Raw genomic sequence first — 19420 nt, forward strand, 5'->3', positions numbered from 1 at the left:
TTACAAAGAATGATTTAATTCCCGGCTGGTTCTGTCGTATCAGCCTCCGTACTCCATAAAGAGCGCGCTTCTCTGTCTTCAGTACAACAGGATTTTATTTGCTATAATATTATTTTGAGGTACAAAATCATTATTTAATTTACCGCCGTTCTCGGACACATCTCTAGGTTTTTTTTTGTTTTTTTTAAAATAATTATTGTAATGTCCGGAATCTGGCTGTTGCCATTTAATGACTGCCCAACTTCCCGGCAAATCCGGTATGGAGTTTATAGTATTTGTGTTGTGTGCAATTGCTCCCTTTACATTCCAATTAATAAAACATTATGACTGCCAAATATGTAATTATAGAAACATTAAGGGAATAATAGTTTTCACTTAAAATACTGTCCACATTCCTATTTGCTTAACTTTATACGTCGCTCCTTAGTCTCCAAATGAAGGACGTCCACTTCACTGCACATCTATTTAATATCTGTAGTATAAATCCGGGTACACGGTAGACAATGTGTACCCAGCGCAATATCAAGAGCGAAGGGACTGGGTGGAATAGTCTGCATCGGCAAGTGCATACACTTACTAATGCCAAACGCGCCGAGAGGGACTGTATGGCGCGACTGAAGCTACAATGTATGAGGACGCATTTGTATACTTTCTGTATATTACAGAAATGATCTTACAAGCTCTGTAGTATATAGACATTCTCTTTATTTGCTAATGATATATATTCTCTAATCTGCTATATATATTACACACATGATCTTATACGGTAACACTAGTATAGCACAAGAGGCCAGACCACTACAGCTGTAATGTAAGAGATAATGTACCGTTTTATACAGTGTAATCTGGGGCTTTCGTTGACATTTTAGCACTTCATGAATAATATCGGTTGAGTGCTGAAGACATAATGGAGAAGTTAATTTCTTTAGGGAGTATGACTATATTGTCACTCAGTAGCCAGATCTGGACAGCCAACAAACGCTCTGCCTGACGCTACCTACAGTACACGCACCGCACGCACTGACCCAGGAAAGTCTTAGTCAGCCGGCAAAGGTTTAGCTTGGGAAGTGGCCATCTGGCTCTGGAGCTGCGTGGTTGGTGTCTGCTTAACACTGAATAACTAATGTTCAATTCAGCTATTTCATGGACACACTGCTGAGACCTTTCGCCCGCGCTTTGTGGCACATTCTTACTGAAAGTTACAGTACAAACTCCTAGTAACAAAATGTTTGTAAATCTCTTTTACAATGTACTGTGATGATGCAAAATTAACTCTGCATCAGACAGTGTGGAACTACAAGCCTGTTAATTTGGAGGAGGTATTCCAGTGATCTCCACATTTTCTGTGTTTTGCGATAGCAGGCTGAAGAGTCCACATTTCTTTAGGTATTATCTGGCAGGATCTGTCCTACGACGTTCACTTTCGGAAGAAGTGATGAAAAAAATCTAGCGTTAAATTTTGGGAAAAAAACCCTGTGTTTCTGAGAACTGTAACAGCGGTTGTGAGCGAAGGGGCGGTGGACTTTCTGTTGCCAATGACGAATGGCAGAGTACGGTGTGGGTGAGCACCAGGATGAAACAACGGCCTGATATTAAAGACTCCTCTGTACTTGTGATATTTACATGACACATAAATTACCCATGTCCGGTGGATACACCTGAACTCTCTACTGTATATACGGGAAGCCACACTGAGGCTTTCTCTAACATCGCTATAGAATGCTCCATTTGGATTAACTAAGCATGGATTTTGGAAAACAAAACCATAGTTGTCCAATCATTGGTTTCTTCGATTTCATTTCTGTGTAAAGTTTAGTTCCGCATATTGGGGCTGATGCTCTGTTGAATGTGTCCATGCTTGCAGGGTCTTATTGGCAATGTGTGTGCTCTGGATCAGAGTGTCCGATCCGAGTAGTATGAATTGCGGATCATTCCATGCCAACTTATCACCAAAAAAAACCCGTAACACTTCAACCTGACAGTCTCCGATTTCAGGAAATCTTGTTGCATGAACACTGTGTATCACTGAGGGCTAAAATTTTACATATGACACATTTTACAGTAACCTTATGTAAACCAGTGTATAAATAGAGGCGATCCGCATATATCTCTTGTATGAGACCCATTATTTCCTTTTAACTCTATCATTTGTATAAGGACTGTTTTTTGTTTATTTTTTGTTTAACCTCACAGTGGACAGTTCCACTTGTATTGTATTATGGATAACTCTGGCTTACCTCCTTCAGTGAACTGTGGCTTTGCAGACAGGGAAATACAGTAATTGAGATATGTATGAAATGCTGGTTTGCGGGGGTAGACCTGACAGCGGGGGTGGGGAAATGTAAGTCCTGCCCACAGAGAGACCAGGCCCCAGAGGAGCACTCATTAGGCTCTGTAGGAAATGAATAAGCCATGAAACTACCTTTTTGAGCTGATCAGAAACAAATAGATTTGGACCAAGCATTGGACCAGCAGATCTGCTTTCAAGGTGGTCACACCCATCTCCACCTAAAGGCCCTCGTTCCACAGCCACTGATATGAACTCTGCTGACTGTAGCCTGGGTCTTGCATTAGGGATTGAAAACAGAGTTCTCTCCCATACCAGCCTGACTCTGATGATTTAGATGGAACAGACATGACTTGTGGTGTTTGTTAAAGATCTTTACCAAGACTGACGGAAGTTGTATATTCTGTCTCTTCTCACTGTGGTCCTTGTGTGTGTGTGTTGGTGATGGTCTTCTTGGCTTAATATGAAGTATATGATACACCATCACATCATGAGACCACAATAAGTCACATACCATCTTTATATGGTCACATAAGAACACGGCCTTCTGTCATGGAAGAATTTCTCCAATGAGACCTGTACACGACTGGGCCAGATAGACTGTTGTTTTAGGCATCACAGGACCCAGAACTCACAGGATGTAACAACCATCCGTTACAGCACCTTGTGGCCTAATCCAGGGCCATGAAGTGGATCCAACGTACGTGCGGTGGTCGGAGAACACATTTTTCTGAGGTTGAATGAGACCTTGTAACATCTTAGTCTACAGATTTGGAGGCCATCTGTTCTCAGACTGCAGTGTTTACTGCTGTGTTCCCCTGACAAGCTGTACACACTTATTAGGTTACCATTAAATAAGAGTAGTAAGATACATATTTTCATTCTCACAGAATAAACAATGTTTTATTTACTTTTTTGGCACATGGTAAGCGCATTGAAATGTGTCTTGGCAGATGGCTGTCTGTTTCCGGAGCCAGCCATGTTTTCTTTGTGGAAAGCAACAATACGGTTTCCTTATATTAATCTGACACTGTGTAATCCGCCTCAAACACAGGCAGCGCATTCACGTGATGCATTTATTGGGTGATGCAATGACTTTTGTAGAACTAGCCGACCTCTGCGCCCGGCAACAGGCTGTATTCAAAACCAATTGTAAATTCCAACAAAGGTGCTACAGTTCTTCATATGGTAAATTCGCCTCTAGATGGCGCAGTCCTGGTGAGGTGTATAAAGCAGAGCAGTCTATAAGGCAGCTTTCATACCACCATAATCCTCTGCCCCTGTACTGTACAGATGATTCCAGGTCCATCTATAGCCTTCTTTCGCGTTTTCCCGGAACACTGTAACGTTTCAGTTCTTATGCAGTCACACACTGAATATAGACATGCTGCACATCTTAATCAGCAGCAGCTGCTTGTGTGTCCAATTTGCCATGTTCTGCAAATAAGATGCTATTCAAGGAAAAACATCACAAAAAAGACACCCAGCGCTACAGTCACACACGGAGCTCATGGGTTATGCATATTTTGACTTGTATCACATGGATGATTGATATACTTGGACACATTTGTAGCTTATTCAGTAAATTGCTTGTACTGGAGATTTTGTTGAAAAAAGACAAGGCGATAATGGAAAAAAAATCCCGTCTTAGTTTTATTTATTTTTACAAACGTCGCTGAATGTGGCGCTTGAAAAAAAAAAATCATCCTAAAAAAAAACCCCAATTATTGCTACTTTTAATTGTTAGAGAAATAGTGACTAAGTGATTCACAAAAATACAAAAAATATGCTCTAATAGTTTTGAGAACTAGACAGCCGCGAATTAACATGAACGCCCCTTTCCTGAGATGTCTGGTAATCAGTAAAGTCACTACAAACGCCAATTTAGGAGGGATCTTAATCCATAGTAGGGTCACCCGCCTTGCAGAGGTCTTCCCACAACACAGCAGCTGATTCAGCGGAAAATGATGGACATATAAGCCACAATGGTTTGCCAGACATTCGGCTCTCTTTATAGAAGATGAGGGAACGTACGGTTTCATCTCCAGTTCCTCTTGGCATGAATGTACTCTGTGCGTGCTAGAGGCTCACACCAGCCATAAAGCATTAGAAAACAAATGACCCAAGTCTTGGATGGGGCAGTCGATGAACCCATGATGCCTTCTCTTGCTTGTATTGCAGATCTTGAGCTTGAACAACAGATTGCGGTGTTGGAACGGGGGGGCTGCTGTGTGCCAGCAACTCTTCCCACTATGGTTATTAAGCTCCGGAGCACAACTGTAAAAACACATTTTATGTTCTTTGCCCTTTAAAAATTATTTACTTTTATTTTCCCCCCTCTATGGCCTGCGCTGAGGAACATGTGTCTGCAGCCTAAAGAAAACTTTGCTTTGGACGCGTTCCACTTCTGTGTATTTTTCACCATAGTGTAGACATTTAAAAAACGGTCATTATTACGGAGATCCTGTACATACTGATACACGCGGCCGGCGAAGCGCAGAGCGTCTCTTACGCAGCATTGTCTGGAGAGTTCACAGTCTTGAGCGTAGAGTGTCTGAAACACGTTTCATTACCAAATCAATCACCCTTCTCCATGGAAACGGTTTCTCTTTAATAAAGCATTTTATTTAATTTATTTTCCTAATATTTTAATGCCGTGTCTCTTGTAAGTGAATGCAGATGTGAGGTAGGTGCTGCGCAGCTGCTGTGACACAAGCTACGTGCAGACATTATATGGTAAAGGGAGAGCGCTGCATTGCTCGGCGACCTGTATTAGTAACACGTCTTTCATCAAGGCCGGCGGAGAGATCCCAGCCGTTTCCTGCAGCAGAAAGTGACATTTCACATTGAATTTCACTTGTCAGAGGGCTAGAAGGAAATAGTGAAACAGACTCATTTATATAATGCTGCATCTCACAGATGGGCATTAGAACGTACGTCTACCTAATAACTGCGGCATCTACCATCACGGTCTCTGCTCTGCCATCTTCCGTGCCCATATCCTATACGTCTGTTAATAATGGGAGGTGTACTGCGCTCTGCCTAGGGAAGGCGCTGCCGTTTCTGGGATTGTACTAGAACCCTGGGTGAATTGGTTATGATATAGGTAGAAAAACTGCACTCTGGGTAAACATCCATCACCTTCATCACCCCAATATCTCAGTGATTTTCCCTCCACCTCTACCACCCCAATATGGTCGTCCTCTAAGGCTCCAATATCCTCCACATCCATCGCCCTATTATCCTTCACCAACGTCTTTCATCTCCATCATCCCAATAACCTGCACCTTCATCACCCCAAAACTTGTACATGAATAGTACTAATTGTATTGTTTATACAAGATCTGACATCTTTGGATCCACAGAGTGGGTAAAGTCAGCCAGTGACACCAAGCAAAGCAATGCGTAACCACTAGCTCCCTCCATATACTTCCCGAATGATGGCACATTATGTCACTGCTCTCTGTAATCTTATTTCCTTTTGGAACTGATGGTATGGTACAGTGCAGACACTAGAAACAATTGTACATAACTGCGTAGACAATGGAAACGATGATAGGGTAAGTGCAGAGACAGCAGATGTGGAAAATGATGGTACGGTACAGAACAGACATGGAAAATGATGGTATGGTACAGTACAGACATGGAAAATGATGGTACGATGCAGACATGAAAAATGATGGTACGTGCAGACATGGAAAATGATGGTATGGTACAGTACAGACATGGAAAATGATGGTACGGTACAGACATGGAAATTGATGGTACGGTACAGACATGGAAATTGATGGTACGGTGCAGACACTGATATGGACACTGATACTAAATAACTTTGAATTCTCTATTATTTTACCTTGATCTGTGTTATGGGGCTGGTCCCTCGCTTCTCACTCTTCATGCCTGTTGGTGACAAGGCTCCCGTAGAGTTCTGTGGCTGGGGGGTTGTGGGCATTTTGGCTCCCGGGGACACTTGCATGCTGGCGAGCTGGGCTGCATACAGCTGCTGTAAAAGTCACAGAAGTGTTGTGTTAGGTGGTTGTTACTTTGTATCACACAATTCCTTTGTCATATGAAGAACCATAGCTACAGCGATATCTGCACATGGCGGCGCAGCGCGTCCTGCTGGCGGCATTACACATTGATCATTTGTTCATATCGATACAGGATTAATCGTCACTATGAATTATAGTGTTTTACAGGTGTGACCATGATCACATTCAATCTGAGTGTTGTGTAGAGGATCTGGCCATACGGGTGCAGAAGTATTTATTGTAACATTCATCAATTATGACCCAATTAAAAAGATTGTTATAATTTCCACTGAAATTAAATTTGTTGGTGTGCCTGCAGTATACTCTGTGTGACGGGAGGACTGGGTGCTTACATACATGCGGACAGGACTGTACTACAGTATTGTATCACGGCTGGGCTGTAGTGGACACTGCCACCACTGGGACAATAAAATCCACTCATCGCAACTACTACATTATAATAATATACACTAAATCATCACAGACTGTGTGAGATATGAGGTGGATTGCAGCGCCACCTTTGGCATTACTACCACACAGCACTGAGGCAGATTCCCACCAAATAATATTGGTGCTGAGTTTGCATGTTCTCACCACGTTTGTATACGTTTCCTCTCATAAGCCAAAAACATATTTACTGGCAGTTAATTAGATTCTGACGCACCCTGATGTGTGTGTATGGATGTATGTATATATATATATATATCCATCCAGGGAAGCGGACGATACTCACAACTCATGTCCATTAATGTGTGTGTATATATGTATATATACGTGGTAGAGAATATAGATGCATGGTAGAGAATATAGATTGTAAGCTTTGCTCATGTTATTTAAGTAGATATAGGGGATTATTCTGTTATTCTGGTTGATTCGCCCCCCCAACAATGTACTTTGGTCTCTCGTTACTTAGTAACCACTGTGCTCAATATCCAGTCACCTTGAGGAGATATGAAATATAATTATTCAGTAATTGGCCACCCCCTAGGATATTGAGTAAGGGCAGCCTAAACCCTACTGTGCACCCCGAATATCACAATACAATAGGACACATCATCCAAATGTCACAGCGCCACTCCTGTGTTCTTTCTGCCTTAAGTTTGGTTCTTTTCTCGCTCTCGTTCCTTTGGAGTAAACGTCCTGAAACTACAGCTCCGAGGGATTTCTCTCCTCTCAAGTCAAGTAAAAAAAAGAAAAAAGTCTGTTGAGACCTAGTTAAGAAACATTATTTGCCACTGTACTAAGTAAAATATGCAAATCTGTGATTCTTTATTTATGGAGAGGAACATTCAGCAACGGAGACAATGAGTAATTGGGTTTCAGAAGACAGAAACACAAAAGGGTGACTCGTAGGCCACTTAGTAATTTGCATTATAGGAGTTGGCTTCGTTCTTGCAACAAAAATGTGAAAAAAAAAAAATTAAATAAAAAAAAATTGCATGATTCATTACATATTAATTCATTATAATTAATTAACGTTGCTGTGACTGATCAACATATTGCTGGTAATTAATATACCCCTGAAAAGATCTATGTGGGGCATGTAGATTTTCCCTGCGAGACATTAAGCACTATACAGTTACCAAAAAAAAAAAAAAAGAGAACGAACTGAAGAATGAAACATAAGATAAATAGCAATTGGCAGATTGGTTTGCTTACCCATGTGACAGCGCCAGAGGCGAATCATGGCTTCTGCCAGTGGTCTGTGCCAGGGAGCCAGATGCTGGAACTTAAAAATATCTTCTGCATCTGTGTGAGCTGCAGCGCCAGCCTTTAGACAAGGGGAGACGGGACTAATCTACTGGGCATGATTTAAAGGGGCCTGCTGCATAGCAATCACAGACACTAGGTGTATGGGGTTCCCCTGGATAAGCTGGACTCCTTTCAGCTGATAACGCGGCACTGAGGTGTCCCGGGACTGGAAGATCCTGCGCACTACAAGCAGCAGACGGAAACTGGGCAATAAACGTATCATAAATTCACAAACCAACGCTAATTAGATACGGTCTATAGAAATAAAACGTAGAACTTGGCTCCCACTACAGTACACTGGTCTATTCCTGGACAGCACGTAGGTGTCGCTGTTACTCCTGCTTTCCATGAATTGGATTGGTCAATGACTAATCTGTACACACTAGGAAAGGTGGTTATTGTGTAATTGTTCTGTCCTCATGCATCTGTGCGGCAGTCACACACAACCCCCCCCCCCCCCCTTTTGGTCTGCCAGGTCGCGTGACGATCTTTTAGCGATGGGTGTCTTTTATGCTTATTTTTTGCCGAAAATGCATCTAATTTGCTCAGAATTTGTACACAATGTTCTACAATGTGGAAGATGCCGCTTTTTTCCATTTGTATGTGGGGGTATCATGTGGCTGTATGTAGAATCATTATGGGGCTGTATGGCGGTATTATGCAGGATCATTGTGATGTGCTCATGGGGCTGTAAGTGGTGGCATCATGTGGTATTACAGGGTTGTATGTGGTGGTATCATGTGGCTGTATGTGGTGGTATCATGGGGTTGTATGTGGTGGTATCATGTGGCTGTAAGTGGTGGCATCATGTGGTATTACGGGGTTGTATGTGGTGGTATCATGTGGCTGTATGTGGTGGTATCATGTGGCTGTATGTGGTGGTATCATGTGGTTGTATGTGGTGGTATCATGTGGCTGTATGGCGTTATTATGCAGGATCATTGTGATGTGCTCATGGGGCTGTAAGTGGTGGCATCATGTGGTATTACGGGGTTGAATGTGGTGGTATCATGTGGCTGTATGTGGTGGTATCATGTGGCTGTATGTGGTGGTATCATGTGGCTGTATGTGGTGGTATCATGTGGCTGTATGTGGTGGTATCATGTGGCTGTATGTGGTGGTATCATGTGGCTGTATGGCGTTATTATGCAGGATCATTGTGATGGTATGTGGTGGTATCATGTGGCTGTATGGCAGTATTATGCAGGATCATTGTGATGTGCTCATGGGGCTGTAAGTGGTGGCATCATGTGGTATTACGGGGTTGAATGTGGTGGTATCATGTGGCTGTATGTGGTGGTATCATGGGGTTGTATGTGGTGGTATCATGTGGCTGTATGTGGTGGTATCATGTGGCTGTATGGCGTTATTATGCAGGATCATTGTGATGGTATGTGGTGGTATCATGAGGCTGTATGGCGTTATTATGCAGGATCATAGTGATGTGCTCATGGGGCTGTAAGTGGTGGCATCATGTGGTATTACGGGGTTGTATGTGGTGGTATCATGTGGCTGTATGTGGTGGTATCATGGGGTTGTATGTGGTGGTATCATGGGGTTGTATGTGGGGGCATCATGTGGTATTACGGGGTTGTATGTGGTGGTATCATGTGGCTGTATGTGGTGGTATCATGTGGCTGTATGTGGTGGTATCATGTGGCTGTATGGCGTTATTATGCAGGATCATTGTGATGTGCTCATGGGGCTGTAAGTGGTGGCATCATGTGGTATTACGGGGTTGTATGTGGTGGTATCATGTGGCTGTATGTGGTGGTATCATGTGGCTGTATGTGGTGGTATCATGTGGCTGTATGTGGTGGTATCATGGGGTTGTATGTGGTGGTATCATGTGGCTGTATGTGGTGGTATCATGGGGTTGTATGTGGTGGTATCATGGGGTTGTATGTGGGGGCATCATGTGGTATTACGGGGTTGTATGTGGTGGTATCATGTGGCTGTATGTGGTGGTATCATGGGGTTGTATGTGGTGGTATCATGTGGCTGTATGTGGTGGTATCATGTGGCTGTATGTGGTGGTATCATGTGGCTGTATGTGGTGGTATCATGTGGTTGTATGTGGTGGTATCATGTGGCTGTATGGCGTTATTATGCAGGATCATTGTGATGTGCTCATGGGGCTGTAAGTGGTGGCATCATGTGGTATTACGGGGTTGAATGTGGTGGTATCATGTGGCTGTATGTGGTGGTATCATGGGGTTGTATGTGGTGGTATCATGTGGCTGTATGGCGTTATTATGCAGGATCATTGTGATGTGCTCATGGGGCTGTAAGTGGTGGCATCATGTGGTATTACGGGGTTGTATGTGGTGGTATCATGTGGCTGTATGTGGTGGTATCATGGGGTTGTATGTGGTGGTATCATGGGGTTGTATGTGGGGGCATCATGTGGTATTACGGGGTTGTATGTGGTGGTATCATGTGGCTGTATGTGGTGGTATCATGGGGTTGTATGTGGTGGTATCATGTGGCTGTATGGCGTTATTATGCAGGATCATTGTGATGTGCTCATGGGGCTGTAAGTGGTGGCATCATGTGGTATTACGGGGTTGTATGTGGTGGTATCATGTGGCTGTATGTGGTGGTATCATGGGGTTGTATGTGGTGGTATCATGGGGTTGTATGTGGGGGCATCATGTGGTATTACGGGGTTGTATGTGGTGGTATCATGTGGCTGTATGTGGTGGTATCATGTGGCTGTATGTGGTGGTATCATGTGGCTGTATGGCGTTATTATGCAGGATCATTGTGATGTGCTCATGGGGCTGTAAGTGGTGGCATCATGTGGTATTACGGGGTTGTATGTGGTGGTATCATGTGGCTGTATGTGGTGGTATCATGTGGCTGTATGTGGTGGTATCATGTGGCTGTATGTGGTGGTATCATGGGGTTGTATGTGGTGGTATCATGTGGCTGTATGTGGTGGTATCATGGGGTTGTATGTGGTGGTATCATGGGGTTGTATGTGGGGGCATCATGTGGTATTACGGGGTTGTATGTGGTGGTATCATGTGGCTGTATGTGGTGGTATCATGGGGTTGTATGTGGTGGTATCATGTGGCTGTATGTGGTGGTATCATGGGGTTGTATGTGGTGGTATCATGGGGTTGTATGTGGGGGCATCATGTGGTATTACGGGGTTGTATGTGGTGGTATCATGTGGCTGTATGTGGTGGTATCATGTGGCTGTATGTGGTGGTATCATGTGGCTGTATGGCGTTATTATGCAGGATCATTGTGATGTGCTCATGGGGCTGTAAATGGTGGCATCATGTGGTATTACGGGGTTGTATGTGGTGGTATCATGTGGCTGTATGTGGTGGTATCATGTGGCTGTATGGCGTTATTATGCAGGATCATTGTGATGTGCTCATGGGGCTGTAAGTGGTGGCATCATGTGGTATTACGGGGTTGTATGTTGTGGTATCATGTGGCTGTATGTGGTGGTATCATGTGGCTGTATGTGGTGGTATCATGTGGCTGTATGGGGTTGTTATGCAGGATCATTGTGATGTGCTCATGGGGCTGTAAGTGGTGGCATCATGTGGTATTACGGGGTTGTATGTGGTGGTATCATGTGGCTGTATGTGGTGGTATCATGTGGCTGTATGGCGTTATTATGCAGGATCATTGTGATGTGCTCATGGGGCTGTAAGTGGTGGCATCATGTGGTATTACGGGGTTGTATGTGGTGGTATCATGTGGCTGTATGTGGTGGTATCATGTGGCTGTATGTGGTGGTATCATGTGGCTGTATGGCGTTATTATGCAGGATCATTGTGATGTGCTCATGGGGCTGTAAGTGGTGGCATCATGTGGTATTACGGGGTTGTATGTGGTGGTATCATGTGGCTGTATGTGGTGGTATCATGTGGCTGTATGTGGTGGTATCATGTGGCTGTATGTGGTGGTATCATGTGGCTGTATGTGGTGGTATCATGTGGCTGTATGTGGTGGTATCATGTGGCTGTATGTGGTGGTATCATGTGGCTGTATGGCGTTATTATGCAGGATCATTGTGATGTGCTCATGGGGCTGTAAGTGGTGGCATCATGTGGTATTACGGGGTTGTATGTGGTGGTATCATGTGGCTGTATGTGGTGGTATCATGTGGCTGTATGGCGTTATTATGCAGGATCATTGTGATGTGCTCATGGGGCTGTAAGTGGTGGCATCATGTGGTATTACGGGGTTGTATGTGGTGGTATCATGTGGCTGTATGTGGTGGTATCATGTGGCTGTATGTGGTGGTATCATGTGGCTGTATGTGGTGGTATCATGTGGCTGTATGGCGTTATTATGCAGGATCATTGTGATGTGCTCATGGGGCTGTAAGTGGTGGCATCATGTGGTATTACGGGGTTGTATGTGGTGGTATCATGTGGCTGTATGTGGTGGTATCATGTGGCTGTATGGCGTTATTATGCAGGATCATTGTGATGTGCTCATGGGGCTGTAAGTGGTGGCATCATGTGGTATTACGGGGTTGTATGTGGTGGTATCATGTGGCTGTATGTGGTGGTATCATGTGGCTGTATGTGGTGGTATCATGTGGCTGTATGTGGTGGTATCATGTGGCTGTATGGCATTATTATGCAGGATCATTGTGATGTGCTCATGGGGCTGTAAGTGGTGGCATCCTGTGGTATTACGGGGTTGTATGTGGGGGCATCATGTGGTATTACGGGGTTGTATGTGGTGGTATCATGTGGCTGTATGTGGTGGTATCATGTGGCTGTATGTGGTGGTATCATGTGGCTGTATGTGGTGGTATCATGTGGCTGTATGTGGTGGTATCATGTGGCTGTATGTGGTGGTATCATGTGGCTGTATGGCGTTATTATGCAGGATCATTGTGATGTGCTCATGGGGCTGTAAGTGGTGGCATCATGTGGTATTACGGGGTTGTATGTGGTGGTATCATGTGGCTGTATGTGGTGGTATCATGTGGCTGTATGTGGTGGTATCATGTGGCTGTATGTGGTGGTATCATGTGGCTGTATGGCGTTATTATGCAGGATCATTGTGATGTGCTCATGGGGCTGTAAGTGGTGGCATCCTGTGGTATTACGGGGTTGTATGTGGGGGCATCATGTGGTATTACGGGGTTGTATGTGGTGGTATCATGTGGCTGTATGTGGTGGTATCATGTGGCTGTATGTGGTGGTATCATGTGGCTGTATGTGGTGGTATCATGTGGCTGTATGTGGTGGTATCATGTGGCTGTATGTGGTGGTATCATGTGGCTGTATGTGGTGGTATCATGTGGCTGTATGTGGTGGTATCATGTGGCTGTATGGCGTTATTATGCAGGATCATTGTGATGTGCTCATGGGGCTGTATGTGGTGGTATCATGTGGCTCTATGTGGTGGTATCATGTGGCTCTATGTGGTGGTATCATGTGGCTCTATGTGGTGGTATCATGTGGCTCTATGTGGTGGTATCATGTGGCTGTATGGTATGTGGTGGCATCATGTGGCTGTATGTGGTGGTATCATGGGGCTGTAAGTGGTGGCATCATGTGGTATTACGGGGTTGTATGTGGTGGTATCATGTGGCTGTATGTGGTGGTATCATGTGGCTGTATGTGGTGGTATCATGTGGCTGTATGGCGTTATTATGCAGGATCATTGTGATGTGCTCATGGGGCTGTAAGTGGTGGCATCATGTGGTATTACGGGGTTGTATGTGGTGGTATCATGTGGCTGTATGTGGTGGTATCATGTGGCTGTATGTGGTGGTATCATGTGGCTGTATGGCGTTATTATGCAGGATCATTGTGATGTGCTCATGGGGCTGTAAGTGGTGGCATCATGTGGTATTACGGGGTTGTATGTGGTGGTATCATGTGGCTGTATGTGGTGGTATCATGTGGCTGTATGTGGTGGTATCATGTGGCTGTATGGCGTTATTATGCAGGATCATTGTGATGTGCTCATGGGGCTGTAAGTGGTGGCATCATGTGGTATTACGGGGTTGTATGTGGTGGTATCATGTGGCTGTATGTGGTGGTATCATGTAGCTGTATGGCGTTATTATGCAGGATCATTGTGATGTGCTCATGGGGCTGTAAGTGGTGGCATCCTGTGGTATTACGGGGTTGTATGTGGGGGCATCATGTGGTATTACGGGGTTGTATGTGGTGGTATCATGTGGCTGTATGTGGTGGTATCATGTGGCTGTATGGCGTTATTATGCAGGATCATTGTGATGTGCTCATGGGGCTGTAAGTGGTGGCATCCTGTGGTATTACGGGGTTGTATGTGGGGGCATCATGTGGTATTACGGGGTTGTATGTGGTGGTATCATGTGGCTGTATGTGGTGGTATCGTGGCTGTATGTGGTGGTATCATGTGGCTGTATGTGGTGGTATCATGTGGCTGTATGTGGTGGTATCATGTGGCTGTATGGCGTTATTATGCAGGATCATTGTGATGTGCTCATGGGGCTGTAAGTGGTGGCATCATGTGGTATTACGGGGTTGTATGTGGTGGTATCATGTGGCTGTATGTGGTGGTATCATGTGGCTGTATGTGGTGGTATCATGTGGCTGTATGGCGTTATTATGCAGGATCATTGTGATGTGCTCATGGGGCTGTAAGTGGTGGCATCATGTGGTATTACGGGGTTGTATGTGGTGGTATCATGTGGCTGTATGTGGTGGTATCATGTGGCTGTATGGCGTTATTATGCAGGATCATTGTGATGTGCTCATGGGGCTGTAAGTGGTGGCATCATGTGGTATTACGGGGTTGTATGTGGTGGTATCATGTGGCTGTATGTGGTGGTATCATGTGGCTGTATGTGGTGGTATCATGTGGCTGTATGGCGTTATTATGCAGGATCATTGTGATGTGCTCATGGGGCTGTAAGTGGTGGCATCCTGTGGTATTACGGGGTTGTATGTGGGGGCATCATGTGGTATTACGGGGTTGTATGTGGTGGTATCATGTGGCTGTATGTGGTGGTATCATGTGGCTGTATGGCGTTATTATGCAGGATCATTGTGATGTGCTCATGGGGCTGTAAGTGGTGGCATCATGTGGTATTACGGGGTTGTATGTGGTGGTATCATGTGGCTGTATGTGGTGGTATCATGTGGCTGTATGGCGTTATTATGCAGGATCATTGTGATGTGCTCATGGGGCTGTAAGTGGTGGCATCCTGTGGTATTACGGGGTTGTATGTGGGGGCATCATGTGGTATTACGGGGTTGTATGTGGTGGTATCATGTGGCTGTATGTGGTGGTATCATGTGGCTGTATGGCGTTATTATGCAGGATCATTGTGATGTGCTCATGGGGCTGTAAGTGGTGGCATCCTGTGGTATTACGGGGTTGTATGTGGGGGCATCATGTGGTATTACGGGGTTGTATGTGGTGGTATCATGTGGCTGTATGTGGTGGTATCGTGGCTGTATGTGGTGGTATCATGTGGCTGTATGTGGTGGTATCATGTGGCTGTATGTGGTGGTATCATGTGGCTGTATGGCGTTATTATGCAGGATCATTGTGATGTGCTCATGGGGCTGTAAGTGGTGGCATCATGTGGTATTACGGGGTTGTATGTGGTGGTATCATGTGGCTGTATGTGGTGGTATCATGTGGCTGTATGTGGTGGTATCATGGGGTTGTATGTGGTGGTATCATGTGGCTGTATGGCGTTATTATGCAGGATCATTGTGATGTGCTCATGGGGCTGTAAGTGGTGGCATCATGTGGTATTACGGGGTTGTATGTGGTGGTATCATGTGGCTGTATGTGGTGGTATCATGTGGCTGTATGTGGTGGTATCATGTGGCTGTATGGCGTTATTATGCAGGATCATTGTGATGTGCTCATGGGGCTGTAAGTGGTGGCATCATGTGGTATTACGGGGTTGTATGTGGTGGTATCATGTGGCTGTATGTGGTGGTATCATGTGGCTGTATGTGGTGGTATCATGTGGCTGTATGGCGTTATTATGCAGGATCATTGTGATGTGCTCATGGGGCTGTAAGTGGTGGCATCATGTGGTATTACGGGGTTGTATGTGGTGGTATCATGTGGCTGTATGTGGTGGTATCATGTGGCTGTATGTGGTGGTATCATGTGGCTGTATGTGGTGGTATCATGTGGCTGTATGTGGTGGTATCATGTGGCTGTATGTGGTGGTATCATGTGGCTGTATGTGGTGGTATCATGTGGCTGTATGGCATTATTATGCAGGATCATTGTGATGTGCTCATGGGGCTGTAAGTGGTGGCATCCTGTGGTATTACGGGGTTGTATGTGGGGGCATCATGTGGTATTACGGGGTTGTATGTGGTGGTATCATGTGGCTGTATGTGGTGGTATCATGTGGCTGTATGGCGTTATTATGCAGGATCATTGTGATGTGCTCATGGGGCTGTATGTGGTGGTATCATGTGGCTGTATGTGGTGGTATCATGTGGCTGTATGTGGTGGTATCATGTGGCTGTATGTGGTGGTATCATGTGGCTGTATGGCGTTATTATGCAGGATCATTGTGATGTGCTCATAAGGCTGTAAGTGGTGGTATCATGTGGCTCTATGTGGTGGTATCATGTGGCTCTATGTGGTGGTATCATGTGGCTCTATGTGGTGGTATCATGTGGCTGTATGGTATGTGGTGGTATCATGGGGTTGTATGTGGTGGTATCATGGGGCTGTAAGTGGTGGCATCATGTGGTATTACGGGGCTCTATGTGGCAGCACCTATGAGTCCTGCTGCGGCCCTGTTCGTAGCATTGTGTAGGTGCCCAACCTACATTACATAAATGTACCAATCCTGTCCAATCACTACACATAGCCTTATCAGCCGGATTCAGGGCCGGATTCAGGGTGTTTTACGGTATAAAAAGGTGGACAGTGTCTAGGTTGACACCAAATGATCGACTGTAACAAGGTCAACACATGGAAAAAGTTGACACAATTTTTTTGTGTCAATTTGTAGATTGGCACAGCTGGCACCTTCACACACTATACTAAGACGCAGCATATGTCGTCGATCAGTCGATATTCAAGACTGGATGTGAGGACACCGGAGACATTGGCGATGTGTACAGTATCGCAGTTCCAGTAGTGGCACGCCTGCTTTCTAGTGTTGCGCCCCCTTGTGGTACATGAGCAGTGCAACTGCTGATAATGCCTGCATCTGGCCTACAGAGCTTTCCATTCTAGGGCACCTACAAGGACCCCAGCAGAACAGGACAGAAGCCGGTGTATATAATGTCCGCCATGTGTGGTGAGGAACTAACGCATCTTATTACTGTAAGGATGAACTCTGCGTATCTCAGTGACAGGGGAAGAGAAGTGTCCAGCGTTTGTCAGGACATATGTGATATAAGGCAACGGAGATGATCCCGACCTCTGCTGGCGAAAATCAGAACATTCCGGAAAGAAACATAATTGGAGAATTAGCAATTAGCGGTGCTCTCTGAGAACAAAGTATTCCAGTAACTGGAGAGTAAATCTCATTGTGTGCCCACAAACATAAATACTCATTGTCTGTAAATCTGTCTCTCGCGCTGTAACACAGATTTGCAGCAGCTGAAATTGTCTCTTTTGTACCTTTGGCCTTTACATAAAACCCTCCCGGCATCTCTAATGTCCTTGGATAAAGAGCCATGTGTCGGCAGGAGCTGCGACCGATTCACCTGCGATCTCCGGACGAGCAAGTGCGGTCTATGCTGCAATCGTGCTACAGGAACTCTGTCACAGTCATCTCTATTTATCCTCCACATATGGCCCATATGGAATGCAGCTCACACAGGTGCAGGATCCAGTGGAAGCAGCCTGGAGGAGGAACACATGTGCAACATATGTACAGCTGCTGTGTTACAGTACCAGGCAGGAAGGGCAGCCATCAGACCGAGATACAGTGGGTCAGATCTGCTTATCCAGTATCAGTATATATAATATATTCTCTCCCTATAATTACACATGAAGGGCAGGTGAGTGATCAGTCTGACGTCAGCCGCAGAGAGATCGGACGTTGTATATTATGGGCGCTGTTTGTATAAGGCGCGTCCATATGTATATATACAGCTACATAGGAAAGAGATCTCATGGCTTATGTCTGATATCAAAGAAAGCAAAGTTTATAAAGTATTAATGCAGATTATATGAATAGCAAATCATTTTCAATATTTAAAATAGCCGCACAATCGCAAGTCCTGTGTATAAATAATGTTTCATTTGAAAGAGAATAAGGGATCCCACTGACAAACACAAAAGCTTGTGATATTCAAATCCGACTCTTTCATTCTTCTGATGTGACGCGACGCGGCCAGACCGGGCAGCGCAGGGACCGCCGTCCAAATCCCCTCCAATGTGAAATAATACAGACACGGGAGAAAGAAGAATGAAAGATGAAGGTCATCGGTTCTAGGTGAAGAACAGAGGAAGCGTCTGCATTGCACATACCCCCCACCGGAGACGACGCAGGGCGATATAATATTACACCCTGCCACCGGGCTTCTCACCTCATTTCCCACGTACTCTGTTGAGAATTCCAGCTTAAGTCACTTCTCCTGTAGCGTTTGCAAGCAGGGCCTCGGAGCTGGGATTTGATACAAGTCAGTGACTGGGGTAATACCTTTGTCCATCTAAGCATTAAATGACCCATTGAAATACAGCTTAGTTAGAGAGAAATTTAGCAAAGCCATCTCCGAGTCTTTCCCATTTGTTACAGATCCAGTCCCAGCAGACTTCCGGGGAGCGTGGAAAATGCCGTTCCGTCATTTCTGAAGTACGGCTGCGACCAAGTCTACATGCAGCGCTGATATAATGGTCCCCCCAGAATCAGGGGACAAGAGTTCTGCAAACTCTTCGTCTTTAACACTGAACTTGCCTTTGTCCAATAGACACTTTGTGTAATAGTGGTAATACATCGTGGAACCCCAAATAACGGAGGCAGGCTTGAGTGTGCTGGGGCCTGTAGTTCCACAAGCTTCTGGACAAGGCAGAACCCTACAGATGACCTATTTAGGGGTGTCTGTAGTGCTGCAAGTGATGCGGGTTGCTGTATCTGCTTTCACGCTGATCACAATCTCCAGAGTGCAAATTACAGTGATGGGCATATACAGTATATAGACCATAAGGGGGGGGGGGGGGGGGGGGGCAGGTGTGGTCTGAGCAGCATTTGTACATCTGCCTGCATCCAAGTCTGTAATAAGCGCTTCCAAAGTTAGGTTCTGCGACTTTGTACATGTGTGTAACGAATCCCTGTGCAGCTACAGGCGCAGTGCAGCCACCATACTGCACTGTCAGCGTCTCTTCTTTGTGTCTGCATTGCACTATTTAAAGGAAAATACGGTACCCCAGCGTC

At 45.1% G+C, this 19420-nt stretch overlaps 1 protein-coding gene across 17 annotated transcripts in view; it reads right to left on the minus strand.

Annotated features, from left to right (window-relative positions):
* Positions 1 to 19420, minus strand: part of SOX6 (SRY-box transcription factor 6) — a 442476-nt gene that overhangs the window by 42828 nt on the left and 380228 nt on the right. For all 17 annotated transcript variants that reach the window (XM_083164677.1, XM_083164684.1, XM_083164689.1 and 14 more), the window contains one exon: positions 6141 to 6290. In XM_083164677.1, coding sequence (XP_083020803.1) covers positions 6141 to 6290 — 150 coding nt within the window. The remainder of the gene's footprint in view (positions 1 to 6140; positions 6291 to 19420) is intronic.

This window comes from Crinia signifera, chromosome 11 (assembly GCF_055691185.1).
Source record: "Crinia signifera chromosome 11, ASM5569118v1, whole genome shotgun sequence".
In the NCBI taxonomy this organism is placed as follows: Eukaryota; Metazoa; Chordata; class Amphibia; order Anura; family Myobatrachidae; genus Crinia; species Crinia signifera.